Here is a 24,329-nt window from a genome sequence, read left to right on the forward strand (position 1 = left end):
AGTTATTGAGAAGCCAAGACAGGGTCTTTTGGCCCAGGATCAATGTCAGGGGCAAAGACTATGTCTGGCTAATTCAAACTCTCAAACATATTGGGGCTGACTACCATGCAGCCGCTACCCAGGGGACTCAACCCACGGTGAGCAGACCTAGTAAGCAGGAGCCCCTTTTGTGAGGGGAGCAAGGCTAAGCATCATCATGCTTTGCCTAAAGAGAAATCGTGTTGGGTCAAGGTATCCTTCCCCAGCAGAGGCAGCAACTAGTCTTTGTTCAGGGACTTATAACTGAGTTCTAAAGGATGTGTTAAACAGAGGGTGAGATGAACAAAGGAACCACTGGCCCACAGTGGCAGATCCACACCTACAATTGCACTGAGAACCTCCAGCTCAGCATTTAAGGCCTCAGGAGACTGCCCGTGAGTCCCGGAGCCTCTACTCATACCTCACCTGCATGCCGACTGTTCTACGCAGGTGTACTTTGCCATCTCACCCACAAGCACTGGAGAACGGGGTGCACAGCCCTTGCTTGTCACATTTCCCGAGAGTCCATCCAGCATTTGCTGGGCACAAAACAGGCGGCTCAACACATGTTGTGTGTATCAACTCTAAGGCCGAGTGCAGCAGCTCCCTCCTGTAATTCCAGCCCTAGGAGGCGGAAACGGGGATGAGCCAAGGCTATGTATGATGTTCCTGGAAAATCTGGGCTACAGTGATATCCTATCTCAAACCAAAAAACAAACAAACAAACAAAAAACCCTAAAGCCAGAGCTGGAGAGAAGGCTCAGTGGTTTAGAGGACCTAAGTTTGACTCCCAGCATCCTAACCCTAACCATCTGTAACTCTAGTTCCAGAGGATGGTGCCCTCTTCTGGCCTGCGTGAGTCCTGCACGCATGTGGTGCAGTCATACACAAGTAAAACACCCACATGCATAAAATAATCTAAAAAAATAAAAAGCCCCAAACCAATCCAGCTTTGGGGAGTCTGCCAACTCTTGTCTCTGCCTTTGGGATTGAATTTTAATATATTTATGAAATGTCACAAAGTATTTCTGATATTAACAACGGAATTTGAAAGAAACTCCTCAGGACCAAGAACGGACTCAGCAGCAACCTCTGCCTACTGCTGGCCCAGGACCCTGCCCTTGACTGCTACATGACACCACTTGATCTTGGTATGGAGAAGGCAAAAGTGAGGATTGTGACCTCAAGTCTGAGGAGGAAGAGACAGAAATGAAGTGTGGCAAGGAAAACAGTGGCAGAACGAACGTTTGGGACTGATTTTATTAGGGCTTCTCACAGTGGTTAGAGCCACTCTGTCTTCAGAACGATCACAGCACAGGATACGTGTCACCCAGACTGCCCAGGGCCTCAGAGCAGCGGACTCTTATTGCTTAAGATACACATATTCACAATAACTGACGGACGCTGATGTGCTTCGCACAGGAATGTTAGTGGCTGCAAAGCTGACCGTAGCACCAAGCCCTCTGCCTACCCTCTCCTCCCATTGACCTGGAAACCCAACTCAGCCATCTCCCTGGCCCCTAAATCCTATTTCCTGTGCTCTCTCTGAGCGCCAGTGCGGCCTAAAGCAGCAGGGGCCCAGACTGTGGCGCTGTCATCTTGGTGAACGCTTCAGTGAAGCCAGTCTGCACTCAGGCCAGCTCCCCAACCTGAGAGGGTTTCACCTCATCGCTAGTTAACTGAAGAGGGATTCGTTTTTGGGAGAGTAGGTTTTGAGTTGTCTGGGACTTTAACAAGGTGTGTGAGGGCTGCAGCTCGGGGCCCTGTGGCCACACACCAACCCCTCGAGACCTCGGCAGAGGAGGTGCGTGCTTCTGGCATCAAGGTGTCTGCCAGGGACTCCTGGTGATCCTGGGCAGGCCGATGTCTGAGCCACAACTGGTTCAAGCTTGTCACTCAAGACTCAATCAAGCCATCTGACCGCAGCGGAGGGAGGGAGACCCGTTCAGAATACACTTCCACACACAGGGAACAGAATGCAGGCCTCTTAGTGTCCGTGGAGTACTGTGCCAAACGCAGTGGTGAGCTGAGGAAGAAGCCTTGCCCTGGAGGGCAGTGTCGCCGGCAAACAGAGGCACTGCCGGTGACACCCGAGTACAGTCAGACGTTTGTTCGGTAAACAGTAAAGGCATAAAATAAATTACCTTAAGAGGGCCATATGTGCTCCATACGTGTGGTTAACGTGAGCAGAATGGTCATTCAAAGTATCTTCACAGGAACACAGGGCTCGGGGCCACATAAAACTCGCACACTTGCACACGTGCACACACATACACACATATACACACACACACACACACCATCCAATATCACTGTGTAGACTTCACTTTTGTTCGACAAGGATTTTGGTTTGTGGCATCTAAATGCGGACACACATCACCTCACAGCCTTGGACCTGTGTGTGTGTGTGTTTACACATGGACCTTTCTCTTCCTTTCTCCTCTCATCACTAAGGACGGTGCGGAGTCTACAAATCATCGTTCAAGAGCTGGGGGAGGAACCACCCTCCTTGCACAGACAGGGCTGGGCGGGGAATGTTTGTTTCAACTGCTTCTAATGCTCCTTTTTCCTACCAAAGCCGGTGACAGCAACCAGGCCCTCAAGTCCTGCTGGAGGTGACTGTCACCCCCAGCCTGAGAGACTCTTTACACAGGCTGTACAGGTGAGGCACCCCTCTCCAGTAGGTTCGGGGTGGGGGCAGCCATCAGAAGCACAGATAATAATGGTGTTCCTTCTAAGTGGTCGGTTTAAAACAAACAAACAAACACACAAACAGCAGACTCGGATAACTCAAGAGAAAATACCGTGTGAGGGCCAGGCTATGAGGCTGCCTTGCCCAGGACACACAACCTCCTCAGCCCATCTGCTTACAGAGGACAGGGGGAGACTGCAGATTGCGTTCAGGATGGACGGGGACCACTGGGCACCTCTGGGCATAGACAAGGCATAGAGCCTTGGGCGGAAGTGGAGGATGCCATATCTCTACCAGGCGTCAGGCTTAGATCTCCACTCATGGAAGGGCCAGGACTACCGCATTCTCTCCTCCTGGCCCAACATTATAGCCAGACTCTTGGAAACTCAACCTGGGGAGAGCTGCAGAATTAATTCCCTTGTCCAGAAGAGGATTCTTGCCTGTCCACCGATACGGTTCTTGTTTCCAGCTAGCCTTGGTTATTTGTTTTAAAGGAAAACACAGAGAACACAGGATAAGCGTCTATACCTGAACCAGGCTGAAGCCAGCCAAAGCCTGCTGGGAAGGGCCCCCTCTACAACACAGGGGTGCACTTTCCACCTGGGGCTTGCCAGATACAAGCCCCCCCCCAACCCGCCCACCGGCTCTCTCCCTCCCACAGGATTAGACCAATGCCAGCTCTGCAGACACTGGCAGCCACAGGTGACAGCCACAGGCCCAAGTTTCCTTCACTCAGGGCCAAGATAAACTGTCTCTCCCAGACTGAGACACAGCGAAGGTCTCTTCCAAACCACTATGTCACCGAGAACCATCTTGGAGCCCAGCCCCAGTCCTGGGGGGCTTTCCAGACACACGTTTCTCAGCTGAGCAGGCAGGTGAGATACAGCTCTGAAAAGGGGGGTGCGGAATGAGTCCCAAAACCAGATTCTCAGTCTTCTACAACACTGTGCTTTTGTGGGGGAAGAGGAGGCATCCACACCCCAAACTTGTACCTGGAGATGTGGGAAAAGTGGGACGGGAGGGGAGAAAAAAAATGAAAAGACAAAGTGGCCACACCACTTCTCAGTCACTTAATGCTTCTCCTGTGGGGTCCCCTGCCCTGGTTATCTGTCAAGCTCTCGAGTGCAGGCAGGGCCTGCTCTAGCTGGGGGAGCTGCCGCGCTGCAAGTTTGGCGAGTCCTGTTCATTGATGGTGTTGAGCAGCAGGCATGCAGGCGGCCGTGGCAGGTGGGGGTGCCCAGGCTCTCGAGCCTGCTCCTCAGAGGCCAGGCAGAGCCCTTCCTCTTCGTCAACGGGAGGCCGTACGTGACAACTGTCACAGAAGTCCAGAGGCCCATCCAGGCCATCATCGATGAGGGTATTGAACTCTTTGAGACCATCGTCATGGTGGCCCCGGTTGCACACACACACCTCAATGCCTGAGTCACCTGTGAAGCGGCGATGTCGGCCAGGGGTCTTGTCTTTGTTGTCGGGGGATACACTACCATGCTCCGAACTTGAATCTTTCAGTAGCTCCTCCTTACACTCCGAATCCCTGTCCAGGAAGGCCCCTGGGTCCAGCTCCCCGTGGCCGGCCACTGAACCACTGGATTCCATTCCAGGGCCTTTGGTGGCTTCCCGGTCAGCGGGCACTTCAGAGGGCTGAGGGTCAGCGACACTCGGGGGTCTTGTGCTGCTTCTACTGGGTCCAGACAAAGGACTGCTCTGTGCCCCCTGGGAGCCCTGGGGTGGGTCAGCGCCCGGGGGGCTGCTGCCTGCAGGGCCACCCTGAGGGGGCAGCAGCTGCTGCTGGAAGGCACTGTACGGTGGGGGAGGAGTCGGAGGTCTGTTCACCACTTCCTCATAAGGAGGTAGTAAATAGTTTGGCAAAAACCCTAGAACAAGGAGGTACAGAGGAGAGATTAAGTGGTGGTCAGCATCCTAACAAAGGGGACACTGAACCTGCTATTGGCCCTCCCACCTCAGAAGCAGAGCCATGAGCTGCGGCCATGGGTAAGGGGAGGGGACTAGCAACTGCCTACAACAGTGCTTCTCGACCTTCCCAATGCTGCGATCCTTTAGTGGGTCCTCGCGTTGTGGGGACCCAACCACGAATTCTATTTGCTGAAATTTCACAACTATAAACTTGCTACCGTTATAAACCATAATGTGAATATCTGATACACAGGCTACCTGATGTGATCCCTGAGAAAGGGGTTGCAACACACAGGGTGAGGACCACCGGCCTACAGGAAGAACAGTGTGGGTGTGACCCGATGGTCCTTCTTGTCATCTGAGAACCCCTGATGCTGCTACCTGAGCAAGGACCACCTGCCTTTCTGGGGTTAAGGGACAAGGGGAGACAGGTGTGGTGAACCGGCTGGGGGCCAATTTCTTCCTAGAACGGACCTGTTTCCCAGGACACACAAGCCCCACACTTCTTCCTTTGAAAAAGCTTCCATTTTTTATTTTGTGTAGGTGAGAGGGAGTAGAGGGCGAGAGAAAGGAAGGAGAGTGTGAGTCTATACACTTAGGCGCAGTACCTAAGGCTGCCAGAAGAGGGCGCTTGATGGTCTGACCCTGAGTTACTCTGCCCTATGGTCGGTGAGAACTGAACTTGGGTCATAGGCAGGCTCTGTAACACTCTCTCTTAACCGCTGAGCTGTCTCTCCAGTGCCGGCCCCACATTTCTTCCTCAGGCTGTGCCCTCCATCTGTCCTTAGGCCCCAGTCAAGGACCCTAACGTAAGCATTATGGACCACACGCCCTTTTACTCCTACCCCTCCAAATATCTCATGTACGGGGATTTTTCCCGAAGGTCAGAAATCCAGACTGCCTCTGTCACTACAGGGCGGTTGAAGATGCTCTGGAAGGACAGACAGGCGTCACCTTGACTCGGCTCAGGAGCAGTGGGTGAGTGAGGGGCCCATGTGACCCAAGGCACATCACATACATGCCAGGTGAGTTCCCTCCTGAACACGCCGAATGCCATGAGGCTCAGACCATCTACCTCGCTCAAAACAGCAACAGCAGCTGCTAGCATCTTCTGAGCACTTACTGTATACACCCAAGGCACCATGCTAAGCAGCTAACCCTCCAGCTACGGAAGTCCGAACACTTATGACGCTATTATTTTGTATAATGTGCCCGATGGCTTCAGACAAGACGCCTGGTTGGGGCCTCAGTGGATCACACGAGAGCACGGTATGGGGAATTCCAGAATCAGGATTTCAGTAACGTCACCAAGTTCCTGTCTGTCTCTTTCACTGAGACTCTATAAGAACCCACATGGCAGCAAGTCCAACAAGGAGGGTTCAGGCGGATGAGTGCCAGACCCCAAGCCACTAAAATTATACACACTTCCGTCGACTGTGCCTTTAAAAAAAAATCCAGAGGGTTGGAGAGATGGCTCAGATGTTAAGAGCACTGCCTGCTCTTCTAGTGGTCCTGAGTTCAATTCCCAGCTCCCACATGGTGGCTCACAACCATCTGTAATGAGATCTGGTGCCCTACATGCCAGAACCCTGCATACATAATAATTTTTTTTTTTTTTTTGGTTTTTGAGCTTTGGAGCCTGTCCTGGAACTCACTCTGTAGACAAGGCTAGCCTCAAACTCACAGAGATCCTCCTGCCTCTGTCTCCTGAGTGCAGATTAAAGGCATGCACTACTACTGCCTGGCAATAAACAAATCTTTAAAAAAAAAAGTCTACTTCAAGACCATTCTTGGGTTCCATATAATGAATTTGAGGCCAGTGTGGGCTACATGAGACCCTATACTAGCCTATGTATATATATAATATATATATGTGCACGTGTATATATAATATACATTCGTATATGTGTATATGTGGCCTATTAAAGGTTCAGAGATCTAGCTGTTGTGAGCCTGGGAATGGCCCTGAGGACTTAGAGACCACGACCCTGGGTGCAGCAATAGAGGGCAACCTTCACCAGGCATGCTAGCCACTGAAGGACCATTCGGGTACAGGCTCTGTGCAACTACGCCCCTGAGGGTAGGGTACTGTACGTACTGAAGTAAAATGGCAGCGCTGAGTAATTGTGGGCTTCCCGGTAGGCGATCAGGTTGATTTCATGCTGTCGCTGCTGGGCCTGAAGGCGGTGCTTGGCTCGGCGGTGGTGGCAGACGCAGCAGCAGCTCAGGATGATGACAACGGTCCACACTAGCCAGAACCCTGGGAGTTGGGGAGGCAAGACAGAGAGGCACACACACAGTGAGGATCGGTGAGATTGCGCAGCTGGCAGACGAGGCACAGACGGTACCCTCACCCTGTCACTTTATGTCAAGCCACACATTCAAAAAAACAATTTTTTTTTAAAAAAAGATTTATTTATTGAGTATGTATACAATGTTTCCCTCCAGGTCAGAGGAGGGCACCAGATCTCATTACAGATGGTTGTGAGCCACCATGTGGTTGCTGAGAATTGAACTCTGGAAGAAGAGGTCAGTGCTCTTAACCTCTCAGCCATCTCTCCAGCCCCCTTAAAAATCTTTTTGCTCCAGGGAAATATGCTCAGGATACAAGGAAGGGAACGGGAAGGTGAGGAGGGTCAAGCCACCGATCACTTCAGCACACTGACAGGGCCTGTATTTTAAATGTGTTGGGCACTAGTAAGAGATCCTAGACAAAATACTTGAGACTTTCTTGGTGCCTATTTCCCCTTTCTATTCCAACCCAGAAGATCAGCAATTGTGGGGATTTCAGAGCAGCCCCATCATATAAGAATTTTATAGCCAGGCAGTGATGGCCCATGCTTTTAGTCCTAGCATTTGGGAGGCAAAGGCAGGTGGATCTCTGTGAGTTCAAGGCCAGTCTGGTCTACAAAGTGAGTTCCAGGTCAGCCAGAGCTGTTTCAGAGAAACCCTGAAATCTTAGGGTTAACCTGATCAGAGACAAGCTGAGACTTTCCCCATGCGCCTCTGTAAATCACCATCACCAAACAGAGATGGAAAAGTTTTAATTGCCTCAGGCCCTCTCTCCCTGGAGAGTGTAAATGACTTCCTGCAGTATCTATAATTCGGTACAATTCCATCTCCCACTGCCTCAACAGCCCACTACTCCCCCTCCCGCCACCGTCCCTTAAACCTGTGAGGGCGGAGGACACTGACCACCTCCCTTTCTTCCTCCACTGCAGGGCATGTGGAGTGGACGTCCACACCCTCTCATTTCCCACTGCCTCAGGAGACCCCAGTATGAGAACACCTCTTCAGTTCTGAACAGAAAAGTCTTTTAAACACTTTTTTAAAAAAATAATGGTACACTTTTGCTTAAACATATACAGACATATATGGGAGAAAGATTGGAAGGAAAGACACAAGAATAATGACCTCTTAAAAATGTACGCACCTTTAATCCCAGCACTTGGGAGGCAGAGGCAGGTGGATCTCTGTGAGTTCTGGGCCAACTTGGTCTACAGAGTGAGTTCCAGGACAGCCAGGACTGTTATATAGAGAAACCTTGTCTTAGAAAATCAAAAATAAATAAATGAATAAATAAATAGACATAAAATAAATTTTAAAATGTGTATGTGTAAGTGTTTGCTTGCCTGGTGTCCTTCGTGGTCAGGAGGGAGTTGGCTCTCCCGGAAATGGAGTTACAGACGCTGTGAGAATCCAGGCAGATGTTGGGACCTGAACCCAGGTTCTCCACAAGAGCAACAAGTGCCCTTAACCACTAAGCCATCTCTCTCTCCAGCCCCAAATAATGAGAGAGCATTATGAGAAATTTAAGCCTTTTTTTCTTTCTCTTTTCTTTGTCTGTTTGTTTGTTTTTGAGAGAGGGTTTCTCTGAGTAGCCCTGGTTGTCCTGGAATTCACTCTGTAGATCAGGTTGGCCTCAAACTCAGAGAGAGATCCTCCTGCCTCTGCCTCCTGAGTGTTGGGGTTAAAGACCTAGGCCACCACCTTCCAGCTGGCTTTGTTTTTTTCGAATGATACATTTATTTCTAAAAAGTACTGTGTAGGGTGGATCTGACAAAAACACAGTATGTGCATGCATGAGATCGTGAAACATTTTTTAAATTACCCTATGCGTGTATAATGTATCCGTGTAGATGCCATGTATATGTGTGTAAATGTCAGAGGATAACCTAGGTGTGTGCAGAGGTCAGAGGATAATTTATGTGCGTGCAAGGTCTGGAGGTAACTTCCAATGCAGACATCAGAGGGCAATTTATGAGCATTTATTAACATCATAAAGTAACCTCCCCTTTAGAGGCAGGGTCTCACGTGGTATAGGCTGGCCTTAAACTTACTATATAGCTGAGGCTGGCCTTAAAGTCCTGATCCTCCCATCCCTACCTCCCAAGGGCTAGAATACAGGTGTGTGCCACCACTCCCAGCTGATCCCAATGCTTTCTATATGACTTTTTTATTCTCATTATTTTAATTTTAGTAAGGTCAGTGAAGTCATAGAATGGTAATAAATGTAATTAATTTAACTTAAAATATGAAGTATGCTAATAGCCCAATATGGCAAGTTGCCATTATCTTTTTAAGTTGCCATAGAGTTTAATTGTATTTAATAAGCCATATTTGGGGGCTTTTAAAAAAAGATTATTTATTTATTACATATATTCTGCCTGCATGTGTACCTGCACCCAGAAAAGGGCACCTGATTTCATTAAAGATGGTCGTGAGCCACCATGTGATTGCTGGGAACTGAACTCAGGAACTCTGGAAGAAGAGTCAGTGCTCTTAACTGTTGAGTCATCTCTCCAGCCCCCGGGGAAGGGGGCTTATTTGTTTAAGACAGGGCCTCACTATATAGGCTAAGCTGGCATCAATACCTTCCTTCCTCCGAGTGCTGGAATTACAAGTGTCCGGAGTGTACTCTGTGCATAGAGTATCTGACACCACTTAGAGAAGACACACAATATAGTGTATTGTTTTTCTTTTCAGAAAAGTACAAACATGCATGGGTGTGTGTGTGTGTGTGTGTGTGTGTGTGTGTATGTACGTATGTATGTAGTTTGTGGGGTTCAGAGAACAACTATGGGGTGTCGGTTCTAGGCTGTCGGCCTTGGAGGCCAGCGCGTCTTTACCCGCTGGGGTTACGGTGAGAGCAGCAGGTCACAGCTGAACAAGCTCTCTCTCCAGGCCAGTGCTTCTCAACCTTCCCAATGCTGCCACCCTTCAGAACAGTTCCTCATGCTGTGATGACCACCAATTACTTTTGTTGCTGCTTCCTAACTGTGACTCTGCTACTGAGCAGTGTTCTAGGTTCCTGAGCCCATAGGGAAAGTATTTCCAACGGTCAAGACCAACAAGCGGGCTGAGAACTGCTGCTGCTCTAGGTTGTTTTCTTCCCGCTGGGGCTGGGTGCTATGTGAGCGTCCTCCCACCAAGCCTTCCCGCTGGGGCTGAGTGCTATGTGAGCGTCCTCCCACCAAGCCTTCCCGCTGGGGCTGGGTGCTATGAGAGCATCCTCCCACCAAGCCCTCTGGCTCCTGTTCCAACCCCTACCCCACAGCTCAACTTTAAAATCAGTAATTAATGTTATTTTTACTTGGATCGTTTTCCCAGTATTTCCCCATCTTCTACATTTTCTATACTCTACTCTACTCTACTCTACTCTACTCTACTCTACTCTACTCTACTCTACTATATGTGATCCAAGGCATTATTCTCAGCTTCTATGACTTTTGCTTTAAATTCAACTGTTAAGTAAAGAAAATCTCAGCCGGGCATGTGACACATGCCTGTAACCTGCACTCCAGCATGGAGGCCAATCTCAGTTCAGAGTTAACCTGGGCCATCTCAGCAAACAAGAGAAATCCCACATCCCACCTTTCACATACACCAAAGATTCCTGATTCTCTGCCTGTGGGTGCACAGGTAAGGCTGAACTCCCCAGCCTCTATGTGTCGGGGGAAAATATGGGACTAATTCCACCCACAGCCAGAAATTATAAGCGGCCTGTCATTTAGAGACCGGAATGTTTCTTGTGTGACACCTCCCGTTGGCGTTCCATCAGCATTCCAGACAGTTGTTTCTGTCATTCAAGCGGGAACAAAGCCTCAATTCCACCTTCAGTGGACATACAGCAAGAATAAGAAAGAAACCTGTCGGTTTTGGTCACTAGGATTTTGGACATGTGTTCCAGGAAACCTAGCCTACCCTGACTGCCACAGGTGCCTACAGTGTTTCCTACTCAAGATTTAAGTATTTGTCAGAAACCATTTAAAAGGTTTTGTGTTACATTTTTGTTTATTCTGTGCACATGGATAAAGATCAGAGGTCAACTGGGTAGAATTGGTTCTCTCTTTCCACCATGACAGTCTGGGATCAGCAGTTACCAACTGAGCCATCTTATCTCCTCGTGAGGATTCTTGAATGGAATTTTGATATAAAACAATGCAGAGGCACTCTTAACTGAAGTAGTATAGGAAAAGCTTTCTCTTCCCCCCCGCCAAAAAAAAAAAACACAAAATGGAAAGATTAGGAAACCCAACAGGCACGCAGGGAAGAAGTAAATGAAGGTAAGTGATCATCAGTGAAACTCATTACGCCTACCCTCTCTTCTCCCTCTTTCATGGTCCTGGGACAGAATTCAGGACCTTGTGCACGCTAGACACATGCTCACCAGCGCGGCCTTGGCCCCCACTGCCCACCTGACCACGCACCAGCTGTGCGGTGTCCCCTTGGTCTCAGACTGGATAAACCACGTCTGAGTATATAACATATAACAGGAGACTCGTGTGGCTCGAAACAAGGGCCAGCACAAGAGCAGAAGAGGTCCTGCAACACGCTGGCTGCCAACCTCGGGACAGAGAAACGGGCATCGAGCTGGCCCCATCTGCTGGAACAGCAGACTGAACTGTCCTGGGAATCATGCTGCTCACGGCTATAAACGAACTTTAAGCGGTGATGGGATATTCGATTGGTCCCAAGGGACTGATCTTAGAATTTAGCTAGGTTTCAGAAATACAAGAAGGTGGGTTTTACTGGTTTTGTTTTGGGGGCAGGATGCAGCCGGCCTCAAACTTAGGGCAATCCTCCTGTTTCCCAAGTGCTAGGATTACAGATAGGTGTGTGCTACCATGCCTAGCAGGAGGAAATTTTTGAGAAACTGAATCAATCAAAGTCATACAAGAGTACAAAAACTAAACAAAAAAGACTCTCTACCCAGATGGCTCAGTGGTTAAGAGCTCTGTCTGCTCTTCCAAAGGTCCCGAGTTCAATCCCCAGCAACCACATGGCAGCTCACAACCATCTGTAATGAGATTTGGTGCCCTCTTCTGGCCTGCAGGGATACATGCAGGCAGAACACTGAATACATAATAAATAAATAAATCTTTAAAAAAAAAAAAAAAAGACTCTCTACTCTATCTATATCCTCAAACACACACCAGCCCAGAGGACTCCTCCCTGGCTCCCCACGTCATGGCCCTGCTGTGTGCAGCATTTGCCAGGCTAAGCTAAATGGAAACCATGTTTGTAAAAACAACCACAGTCCAAAGTAGGAGCTGAGTCACGTGCCCCAGAGTTCATGACAGACTTGGGAAAATGCCACTCCTCAACTGACAGGAAATTCCCCGCCAGGAAGCCACAGCATACTTAGCCCCTTCCTCTCACAGGACAGGGGAGTCTCCCTTGGCTCTGACAGTCCTCACTGGGAACTCCTGCCCTGATGCTGATCGAAATCTCTGAATTTGGGAAATGAAGATTCCAGAACTATACTGTCATCTGAATTGTAAGTCAACTGTCCTATAGGGGTGACCACAGCTACGCAGGTTCAAATCCCAGTTCTCAATTACCTGTGACCCTGGGGGCTTTGTGTCTATTCCCTTTGCCTGTAAAATGGGAGAACAATGGTCTCCAACAACTCTAATCATTTTAAGGCCCGGGAGAACACATATGAACTACACCAAGCCATGCCTGTGTATCAAGCCATCTCTGGCTTATTATTATAACTGTTGCTGTTACAGGCTAATCACAGATGGCAAGGATTTCCTTGAAATCCTCTTTGACCCCACCCTGAAAACCATTCCATAAAAAATATGGGTTAGGATCAAGTCCAACGTCTGCTTCGAGGTTCTGTTCTTGGCAAAATTCTGTGGAAAAATCAGGCCACTCCTATTGATTGAGCCCCTGCTGTGAACAAGGTGCTGGGCCCGCTGATATGAGCTGTTGTGCTCTGACCATCCTGCCCGTGCCCAGGGCCCTGAGCTAAATGCCGTAAGTTAGCCTTGATATCAGCTCAAATGTCCTTCAAAGATAAACTAAAAAGAAATAAAATTAACTTGTACGTGTGCATGTGTTGGAACATCAATCCCACAGCTCACAAATATGGACAGCTCCTTGTATATTAACTAAAATACCACAGGGAGTGAGTATTAGCCCGTCAGCATTAAGTAGGTTGCTAGCTCTCACGTCCTCCCAGGAAACAACTTGAGTAAAATTTCTCCAAATCACCTCAGGGACAGAATGCTGACTTCTCCCTGGGAAATGTGGTCTGGAAAATGGCCAGGGGCCTCAGACTATAACCCAGAATCCTGGCTTCACGGTTTTTGTTTGTTTGTTTGGTGGGGTTTTTTTGTTTTGTTTTGTTTTTTTGAGGGTACTCCTGGATTTCTGGAGTCTCCTTGCTCTGTCTGTTTCAGGGGCATTAAGCATGCAGAGAAACTCTCGGAGACTCTGTGATCTGTGCCCCTCCTCCTTCCAGCTCAGCCCTTAGACAACCTGAGCCGGAGAGGGGTAGCCACTTCTCAGCTACTAAAAATAGAGTCATTCCTGAACGCCTCTAGCCCCAAGGCGAGCAGACAACCTGAGGACCTCACAGGTGCAGAGGACCCTACTATAACACTATCTATACAAGTTTCCCATATCCCACCTCTCCCAGGCAAGCCCCACAGGCGCGGGACGTGGGTCTCTCCTACAGTGTCTTCGTTAAGAGCAGTCTCCGGACCGTGTTTAAGTCCTCTCGACCCTCAAGGAGCACTCAGAGGCCACCTTTTCGACAGACGCCACCCAGATCTTGTCTGGACAAAGCAAATTCCTTCTGAACAGGAGCCAGCGACGTGGCATTTACCCCACACTTCTGTGCTGCTAGCCCGCACGGCATTGCCTCCTGGCTGATTACTTCCCAGAGTAAGAGCTATGCCCCACCCATTTCTGAATTACAAGATGTCATGGCATCAATTAAGAGCCTGCTGGAATTGCTTACTCTCAGGTCTAGCTCATACGCAGGGCCTGGAAGACTGGGTTTAAATAAGCCTCTGCTACGCACCGCGGCCTAAGACCCCTGGAATACGGGTTTGCGGAATGACTGGCAGCAGAGTAAATCCAAGCACAAACCGGTTTCTGTGGTCTCCGGCAATGCGCTGGTCAAACAGGAACATCTCTTCCCACCTCACACGGGCCCGGGGCCTGGTTCAGGTTACAGCAACCCGAAAACTTGCTGGACAAAAGTCAAGGTCAGCATGTGCCCGTGGGCTGTGGGGCTGTACACTGTGTGTGCGTCAGTCCTTAGGACACAGGCAAAATTAGTGCAGCAGAGGTAAAAGGGCTGGTGGGAACGGCATTTCCCCCAGGGCCTTTCTTGTGAAACGAAGAGGTGCCTTGTCTGACCTTGCCAATGATCACTGGCTCAGTTTTCTCTCCCACAGAAAGGGGGGCAAGAGGTAGGAAACCAACTCAATGCCGGTTACTTTTGCATCTCTGGCAGAATTGAAAGGCAGTGAGAGGGAGCACAGGTTACAAGCCCAAGAAGTGTATTTTTTCAGCACTTGGGAGGAAGAGGTAACAGAATTTAGAGCTCTTGGTCAGCCTGAGCTACACTGCAATTTCCAGACCAACTATATACAAAAAAAAATGTATCTTAAAAAACAAACAAACAAACAAACAAACAAATAAATAAAAGGGCTGTAGAGATTGCCCAGTGGTTAAGAGCACCTGGCTGCTCTTCCAGAGGACCCGGGTTCAAGTTCCAGCACCCACATGGCAGCTCACACCTGTCCAGTTCCAGAGGATCTGACACTTTCATTCCAATGCACATAAAATAAAGCTAAATAAAATTTTAAAAATGAGCATCTATAGGGTGGATCCCTTCTCGTTGTTCAAATAGGATGAGCAAAACTGTTTTTAAACAAACAAACAAACAAAAAACTAACAAAAGAGCATGTGCTGTTTTGCTGAGAACTTCATAGCTTGAGCCAACCCTCCAGTCCCCTCCTGTACACTTCTTGAAAAAGCTAGGCCCCAAATAAGGAGGAAGACCTAAGAACCTCATAAGAGGGACAGAAAAATACGCATAGGGCATCTCCGGCCCAAGAAGCCACCACTGGGCACAGGTCTCCGAATGTCTCCCTCTGTGGTCTCCATCCTCGCGCTCCCCACCCCCACCGCACACCCGGAGTGGGGAAGCCTTGCCACTTGTACAAGGGAGGCTGCTCTCTGTTGGGCCTCCCAGCTTCCACAGATGACTGTGGACAGAAATGAGACAGAAGCCCCTCTTCCCAGACAACCTTCCTGCCCTGGCTTCTCCCAGCCCTTGCCACTGGCCCACCTCTTGGCCTGGGCTTTGCTCTCCCCCGCAGCCCAGGAGGCTCTGTCAATCTGAGATGGGGCCATCAGCAACCCCACTTCTTTCCGTAAGCGGTGCCGGCTGGGCCCAGGCCCCAGAAAAACAAGTTGGAGCTCTGTGCTTTTTGGCAGCCCAACTTTGCCTTTTGTTTTGACAAGGGGTGGAAGGGAGAATTTGAACCCTGTGGTTATCTGCATTTTAAAACATTTAAACACAGCGAGTCCACCTGCTTGGCACTCCGCACTGTTTAGCCAGTTTCTCAGCCCTGCACCTTCTAAACCAGCAATTCTGTACCCTCCTTTTGCTTACATACATGGGAGCTTGGTAGGGATCTCGACACCCTGTCCTTTCCCGCACTAGACTTCCGTAGATCGGGAGGCCTTAGTCCTGGGAAGGGAAGGGTAAGGAAAAGGTCCTATTTGAGGACCCACCCATGCTGGCTTTCAGAGACCATTGCATTTCACAGGGAGAGAGACTTCCCAGCCAGGAGTCCAATCTCCTTGCCAGATCAAATACTGGTCCTAGCTGTTTTCCTACCATATCACTGACTGGGAGGAGTGGGTGTGGAGAGAGGGCAGGAAAGGCCCATAGGGGACAGTGGGAGTAAGGGCTAACGGCATGGTTTGACAAGCCGTTTCAATGTCTGGTTTTCTATGGAGTAGGGGTGAGGACCCAGAATCGTCTGGGCAAACATTCTGTGGCTGTTTCTTTGAGAAGCAGCTGTGGGAACCTCTGCTGCGTCAGTCACCTGAGCCTGCTCTCCGCTGCGGACTCCCATCCTCCCACTCTGTCTGGCCGTCAACACTGTCTCATTTGAGTTCTAAAACGATCAGGGTACAAAGTGTGTTGGGCAAAAGCCCTGTCTGACAACCTTGACCTCCGGAGAGGCAGACTGCGTTCCCGTCTTCAGCCCACGGTGCCCAGAGGGTACCCAAGCCCTCCTCCTCTAGAAAGGAATCACTTCCGCAACCTGGAAGCAGATGCTACTCACCAACACTGTCCCCAAGAGAATCAGAAAAGGCTGGCCAGCCCGCGGTTTCCCAAGGAGCAGAGGCAGTAACCGGGACCCTGGGACGCCAAGAACCCCCTGGGCAAGGACTTACACCAGAGTTCATAGTAGTAGTTGCAGCACTGAGACTGTCCACAGCAGTGTCCTGTGTCACAGATGTAGCTCTGATTGTTGGTACCCACACAGGCTTCCTTATCCTACAAAAGCAAGAAGCAATGGAGCAGGTTACGCTACAGCGTGTACCCACTGCCTGACTTCTCCCCGCCTCCTCCACTCGGTCATCTGTCTGTCTGTCTCCCAAACACCCGTTAGGGAAATAAGATAAAAAACAAGATTAAACAAAATAAATAAATAAATAAATAAATAAATAAAATAAAAAGACCTGACCACAGCAGAGTTTAGAAAAACAAAGGTTGAATTATTAGGGAAGGGTCATAAAACACAAAGCCACTTGGTAAAAAGTGAGGCTCCCCTCAGACAGGACAGGGGAGGGGAGATAAGGGGGCATACTCTATGTCCAAGGAAAAATAGTTCACGTTTACTGTCAAACTCAGTTGCTAGGAAGGTGACGATACCCTGGTGATGAACAGTAAATGAAATCACTTTCTGTAAAACTTTCCGGAATACTAAATGCAAACAGAACGCTAGAATTACCATCTACTCAGTCATTCCGATCTCCCTTCCAAACTCCCTCCCAGACTGCTAACAGTAAGATTCAGAAGATGGTTTGGAAGCAAACATGGGCGGGAATGTAGCACAGTTGGCAGAATACTTGCCTAGAATGCATGAAACCATGTGTTTAAACCCATCACTGCATAAACCGCGGATGATGGTGTTGGGAGATATTCGGTCACACTGTGAACCCCACGTTAGCACTTGCATTAATTAAATAAAATTAATGTTGGGACAGGAGGCGACATCAGCAACTAATTGACAGAAAGCAATCACAGACATGAGCGGGCATCCGGAAGTGACAGGGAGACGCACAGGAAGTAGCAGGGTGGGATTTGGAGTGGCGCTGCTTTCTGTTTGTTTGGCAGAGCTGAAGGACGCTCTCTTTGGCAGATGACGCCAGCAAGGAGAGAAAGGTAGCTTGCTACTCAACCTCTCTGAGCTAGCAGGTTTTCACCCCAGCCTTTGAATCTCGAGTCTTATTTATAAACAGAGTAATAGAGATTTAGTTAAAGCTGCCTTAGCATCAGTGACAGAGCCAGTGCCTATGGGAGCAGAATTCCCACCAGGTGACTGCCTGAGCGGCTAAGCTGCTGCCAGAAAAGCAGGCTGGTGACTGCAGTTGCTGGCTGAAATAACAGAAGATCAAGGCACAGCCACCGCACTGAAGTCAGCGCAACAACACGGTGGACTGGATGGTGGCAGCGCAAGCCTTTAATCCCGGCACTTGGGAGGCAGAGGCAGGAGGATGTCTGTGAGTTCAAGGCTAGCCTGTTCCAGTTCCAACTAGAGCTAGTTCCAAGAAAGCTAGGGCTATTACACAGAGAAACCCTGTCTCAAAAACAAAACAACAAAAACAAAACAAAACCCAACATGATAATGCACACCTGTGGTCCCAGAACTTAGGGGGCAGGGGTAGGAAGCTCAGAAGTTAAGGTCACTCTGGGCTACACATGACCCTACCAAAAACAAACCCCCGAATAAACAGATACACAAAACAAAACCATAAAATCATTTCCGCTGAGTCTTTACTCGGGGGAAAAAAAATGTAGCAAACCTATTCAGGAGGCCTAGAAACTTCAATTTCCTAGAGCATTTTTACTTATTGGATAATGTCTTGAAAGTCCTGACTTTATCTAGGATTCACATGGCCCCTAATCAGGGCAGTTACATAAAGGGCACTGCCGAGCAACTATGTAGCACTTTGCCAAATTCTATTCATAGCACTGGTGGACAAGGATGGGAGCGAACATTTTTAAAATCTATTTCCCACTAAAGCTATGAAATGCTAACCAGGCATGGTGGCTACATGTGTAAGCCTAAACTTCTGGAGGCTGAGGCAGGAGGACTGCTTTGAGCTCAAGACCAGCTTGGGCTTCACAGTGAGCAGAGTCCATCCTAGGATACAGTATCTGTGTCAAAGAGGAGGCAGAGGCTGGAGATAGCTCAGTTGGCAGTGTGCCTGCTGTGTAAGCATTAGGAACTAAGTTTGGATCCCTAGGACCCACATAAAAATCTGGGCATGGTGGTGCAGCAACATGGTAGAGGTAGGTGCAAGAGGGGGAGCCTATCACAACGTAAAGAACCTGATGGAGACAGGAAGATGCCTGGGGCTTGCCAGCTAGCCAGCCTCGCTGATTTGGTAAACACCATGTGCAGTGAGAGACCATCATTCAAAAAGTGAAGTGGAGGGGCTGGAGAGGTTGCTCAGTGGTTAGGGGCACCGGCTTGTTCTTCCAAAGGACCTGGGTTCAATTCCCAGCACCAACATGGCAGCTCACAATTGTCTGTAACTCCAGTTCCAGGGCTTCTGATGCCCTCACACAGACATACATGCAGGTAAAACACCAGTGAGCATAAAATAAATTATATATTAAAAAAATGAAGTGGAGAGCAATTGAGAAAGACAGTAAATGTCAGCCTCTAGCCTTCCCATGCACACACGTGCACAGACACCCTAACTGGTGCACACATCTCTCTCTCTCTCTCTCTCTCTCTCTCTCTCTCTCTCTCTCACACACACACACACACACACACAGATGAAGTAACATACTAGCCAACCTTAACCTCTGCTAATAAGTATTTTGAGCAACTTCACACAAGTATGATGAAACTTACACAAGCCACCTGCCACACCTGGCTTTCGGTGTTTCATTTACTATAATCAGTCTGTGCCAAGCACCATCTTGGGTAAGTGGAACACAGAGATAAAGAAAACATTGTTCCCAACTTTAACAAGCTCAGAGCTATGAAGAAAAACCCTGCTCAGGCAAAGAAATGCAACCCGACAGGTTACATTTGCATCCACTGCCCCTGCCCACTGGTGTCCATCCCGGCAGACGGCTGGTCAGTCCTAGCCTTACTACGTTGGCTTCAAGCATAAACAAAGCACTCTGGTGAGCATCTAGAGTCCAGGCAGCTATAGGAGACAGGAGAATGGGCACAAGTGTGTACCAGATCCTTCTGCGGGGCACATCTCTTCCACACACCCTCAGGGTTCCCACAGCTCTTTAAAGTCTTCTACTCAGGCCAGCAAGATGACTCAATGGGTAAACTGAGTCTGAGTTTGATCCTCCAAACCCACAATGGGAGGAGAGCACCAACTCCCAGAAGTTATCCTCTTGACATCTGTCTGTGTGCTGTATCATGTGTGTACTCATAAGCACACAGGAAGTGTGCATACCCACATGCACATAAGAAGAGAAGACAACACTAATTTTAAGAAAGAACTCTCACACCTCAGGATGAACGAGCTCTGAAGGAAGCCACAAAGCGGCGGTAAAGGCTGACAGCGAGTCTCGCGGCATTGCGGGGTTCTTTATTCTTGCGTCCCGAGCCCAGTGAAAGCAGGATGCTATCTAGCAGTGGCTGTCTGACTGGAGGCCTCTGAGAGGCATGGTGCGTGTGGAGACAGCAGAGTTGCGCTTGCTACGTCCCCAGAACCCAGCCACTCTGGCTTCAGAGCAAACCTCTCCTTTAATGAGAATATCAAGTCTCTCCAAGTTCACCAAGTCCTGCCAATGCCGTTCTTTGGACACTAGCTTGAAAAGCAAGTTTAAAGTATTCATGTAGCTTTAAAACAGGGCATGCTTCCTCTACCCTAGCAAATAAATCCAGAGAGCAAAGAAATCCTTCTGCCTGGGGAAAACCCACCAGATGAGGCACAGGCGGCTACACAACCCAGGTGACAAACACACTTGAAATCTAAACAAGTAACGCCCTCATGACCTACTGGTGTCAGCTCTGCTCTTGGCTCTCCCACACTCCTGTTAGAAACAGGACCCCACTCCACTCTGCCTTGCTGCTCGGCTCCAGGGCAGAGTTAGCTGTCCTGGCACCCCTTAACCCAGTTCCTCAAAACCGCTTTAAGTCAACTGCCTAGCCCGCCCTGTGCCTCCTCCGCATTCGTCCTGCACCCCCAAAGGCAGGGCACCCCTGCACTCTGCATCAGTCTTGTTCTAGGGAATTGCCCCTCTGTGGAACAGGAAAGCAAAGGAGGCAGGCAGTAAAGAAGACAGGGTGTGGGCTCAGAGGCCATTAGCATGCAAGATACAAAGGAGGATGAAGGAGGACGAAGGCAGGTTACAGGGATGAGAACGTGGCGGGCTTAGGTTCCATCTCAGACCTGTCACTTCAGAGGAACAAGGCTCTGGGCAAGTGACATGACTGCCCTAGGGTCATTTAACGTGACCTGTCACATCTTCAACCTTAAGGCTCTTTTGTTTGGTTGTTTGGTTGGTTTGGGTGCTGGGAATGGAACTCAAGGTCTCGTGCATGCTAAGGGCAGGCTCTGTCTGGTTTCTTCAAATCCCCTGCCTCATCCCACCTCCGTCATGGCATCCACAAGTCAAAGTAAGAGTTCATAAACTCCATGGCTCCTCTCACTCAAGCCCCTCCATAAGCAGCAGCCCAGCCAGAGATGAGATCGCCACTGAGAGGGGGGTTCAAAGACTGCTTGTAGGTCAGCACCCACAGAGTTCAAGTAGTTAGGAGTGAGTTGGGTCTTGAGACCAAAGCCCCATTCCTGCACAAGGTTTATTTAATAAGCAGCCTCGGAAGGCTGGTTTCCCCAGGCGGCTATCAGCATTGTTCCGTGAGCCCTGGTCACTGCTGGGCATGGAGGACCATCCAAACAGCATCATGGGCATCAGTAAAAACGGGATAGGCTGCTGCGGTCTGTGGGGCTCGTCACACACAAGAGGAACTAGAGAGCCCACAATAGGATAGCCTAAAATTCCCAGCCCTCTCCATGACTCCCTGCGCTTCCCCCAGGCCTCTTCAAGTGCAGGACACTCGTGCTGTCCCGGCCCAGGCCTGTGTGGTAAATGTCTCTCCCCTCCCCTTTTCCAGAGGGTAAACTGGAGAATGGGCTGTGATTTTCCTGAGGGCTGGAACCTTGTCTTCTCCGTCCCTCTCCCTTCCCAGGACATCACATGCTACGATGAGCCAACAGTCACGTGATCTCTCTCCAGAAAGGCAGGGCGGGCTAAGGGGAATGGGAACTGCTGTGGCAAGCACTGTTAGGTGCCAGCGCTGCCCTAAATGCTTTCCACAGAGTCCTTTATTGAGACTTCAAAGGAACTATGAAGTAAGCAGAGAAGGGGAGCTGAGGGCCCAAAGCCGCAACGCAAGGAAGGGACCCCATCAAGCTCGCGTGACTCCAGACCCGAGCTTTCCACTACCCGGCCTCCCTGTGGAAGCTGGGCCTCTTCTGCGACTCTCCCATCCTTAGCTGCTGAGAAAGCTCAAATCAAACGAGTATCAATGATTCGCTTTTGAGGGAAATGACAAGGACCCAGCTCCAATAAGCGTCTACTTGGGAACAGTGCGCCTCACCTACACCAAGCAATGAGAAGCGGAGTGTGCCCAAGCTCCTCCCTACTGAGCTCAAAATACCAGGCTCTGACACTATATGGAGTAGAAGAGGAGGCGCTTACCCCAGCGAGGGATGGAAGTGTGCAAGACACACACACACTACCCCCTTCTGCAGCCTTTACCCCTTTACTGACAGTCTCGAGCTGGGGTGGGGGACACATGCCAAGTGAACAAAGCCTCCCACTGTAGGAGGATCTTTAAAGCATCTAATAAAAGGCGATGAAATAATCACAGGTGTAACAACAATGGCGCACGCAGACGCGAAGGCAAATCAAGACAGTCTAGATGGCTTCTGGGAGGAAGGTAAGCTTTACTTGGGACGGAAAGGATGATTAGAAAGTGTGTAACTACAGGAAAGGCCCGAGAAGAATGTTCCAGGATAAAAATGCTCTCAGCAAACTTCTTTGGCTAGGAGATGGCTGGAGGAGTAGGGAGGTTAGGTGAGCCAGGACCTAACAACCCAGGGAGAAGACAGACAGACTGACATTTTTAAAGTTACTTTCAGCTTCCTCATATACTGCAGGCACATGGTGCACATACATACATTCAGGCGAAAACCTATACACATAAAATAAAAAGAAAAAGAAGAAGAAAGGAAGGAAGGAGGAGGGAGGGAGAGAGAAAGGAGGGAGGGAGGGAGGGGAAGAAAGAAAGAAAGAGAAAGAAAGAAAAATCCGCAGTTACCCTTTCCTGGAAAGACATCTAAAAGTCCACATAGGAAAGAAAAGAAAAGAAAAGGTACGAGGCAGAGCATATCAAAGAGGAACTGTAAAACCTATGTGTTCTTGGGGCTGGAGAGATGGCTCTGTGGTCAAGAGCACTGGCTGCTCCTCCGGAGGACAGGGGTTCAATTCCTAGCACCACATAATGGCTAACAACCTTCTGTAACTCCAGTGCCAGGAGATCCAATGTCCCCTCCGGCCTCCAAGGGCACCGCACACACATGGTGCACAGACATGCATGCAGGCATAACCCACACACACATTTTTAGAAAGTGCTGTTATGCTGAGTTCTTCACCTTAAGGACGGCAGTGGTGAACTAGCGATCTCTCTTCCATGTGTACGGCCCTGCCACGGCTCACTGTGAGCAGCTCCAAGAGATATCAAACAAAACAGAGGGGCACAAAGACAAAGCAATTGAAGCCAACACAGGACCGGCGAGAACACTCTAACAATGAGAAAAGGCTGAACAGTGCATCTGTTGTATATAAGCAAAACATTATCTCATTTCTTTAGTGGCGACAGAAGCTGTGGGGCTAATGGTGTTCTGAACAGTTTCCACGTCTCGTAGTTGCTATTCTTAGCTGAGCACTGGAAAGGTCAATTTAATCAACATGAGAACTTTCTCAGTGCCACTGGGCAGTAAGGGTTCTTTAGGCATGGTTTTAATTTGCCAGTTTATGGGGCTGCAAAACCCTGGGAGCAACTGGCTGATGCCAACGTCATCTTCACATCTTAGGAAAACACTGAAGTTTTAAAGGTTAAGAGGGAAAAATAGGAAAACTGAAATCCTTTATAGGATGCTGAAGTATTCGGTATACTAGTTCTCTTGGCTGTCTCATGAGAATGGCAGGGGAGTGCCCACTTCTGGCTCTCCCCGGCACCCCAAAATCACTTAGCTATGCACCAAGTGCCCTCATACTACTAATCTGCCAGGCAATGTGTGGGCAGAGGCACAAGCAGGACAGCAAGGACAGCAGGTAACAGGTCTACTCTGAAATACTGGCTACACGGTAGGAGCGTTTTCATTAGATGCTGAGCCCACAAGGAAGAGCTCCAGGAACCAGAAATTACAGACGGAAACTAGAAACCACGCTCAGAATTGAGGCTGGACCTTTCCGGTTGCCCTGCAAAGTGAGTTAGTTTGATGATCTGGGGTCAATCTGAAATAGGGAGGTGGAACTGAGACCCAGCATATAAATATGGGATCCACTGAGTGTGGTGGTACACTTCTTTAGTCCCAGAACTTGGGAGGCATGAGCAGGTGTACCCATGTTCTCAAGGCCAATATGTTCTATGTAACATGTTCCAGGACAGGTGAAGCTACAGAGAAAGACCCTGTCTAAACAAATCACAAAAAGATAGAGCCCTCAAAGGGAAAATAGAGATCAGAAGAAATAGAGGAGCCGTTAGGACAAAGGGGGAATGAAGATCTGAATGGAGACAGAGACAGTTTCCTCTAACTCAACATGAGGTCGGACTCGCACTACCTGCACGGCCTGAAGATCTTTAAACTACAAATGCAATAAAAATGGTTTCCAAGCCGAGCATGGTGCTGTTTGCCTAATCCCAGCAGTCAAGAGCATGAGGGAGGAGTCATGAGACTGGCTACATTGTGAGACCTCGTCTCTGAAAGAAAGTGTCCCTGGGCTCGCAAGATGGCTTAGTGGGTGAAGGTGCTTGCTGCCAAGCCTGCCAATCTGAGTTAATCCCCAGGACCCACACAGCGGAAGAGAACTAACTCCAGATGCACTGCACGGCCAAGCTCCCAGGCTAGTACCAGCCCTACAGCCGAGCTCCCAGGCCAGTACCAGCCC

The 24,329-nt window shown here is 49.3% G+C and overlaps 1 protein-coding gene across 10 annotated transcripts in view; it reads right to left on the bottom strand.

Annotated features, from left to right (window-relative positions):
- Window positions 1-1,260: 1,260 nt before the first annotated feature.
- Wbp1l (WW domain binding protein 1 like) overlaps window positions 1,261-24,329 on the bottom strand; it is a 61,626-nt gene continuing 38,557 nt past the window's right edge. For 6 of the 10 annotated variants that reach the window (XM_085694056.2, XM_048439032.3, XM_048439033.3 and 3 more), the window contains 3 exons: window positions 16,228-16,442; window positions 6,723-6,884; window positions 1,261-4,584 (listed from right to left, as the gene is read on the bottom strand). In XM_085694056.2, the coding sequence (XP_085550182.1) occupies window positions 3,851-4,584; window positions 6,723-6,884; window positions 16,228-16,351 (1,020 nt within the window). In that variant the 5' untranslated portion in view covers window positions 16,352-16,442 and the 3' untranslated portion in view covers window positions 1,261-3,850. The remainder of the gene's footprint in view (window positions 4,585-6,722; window positions 6,885-16,227; window positions 16,443-24,329) is intronic. The other 4 variants (XM_048439027.3, XM_048439030.3, XM_048439031.3 and 1 more) reach the window with 1 other exon arrangement.

Source organism: Myodes glareolus, chromosome 7, assembly GCF_982192425.1.
Source record: "Myodes glareolus chromosome 7, mMyoGla1.1, whole genome shotgun sequence".
Classification (NCBI taxonomy): Eukaryota; Metazoa; Chordata; class Mammalia; order Rodentia; family Cricetidae; genus Myodes; species Myodes glareolus.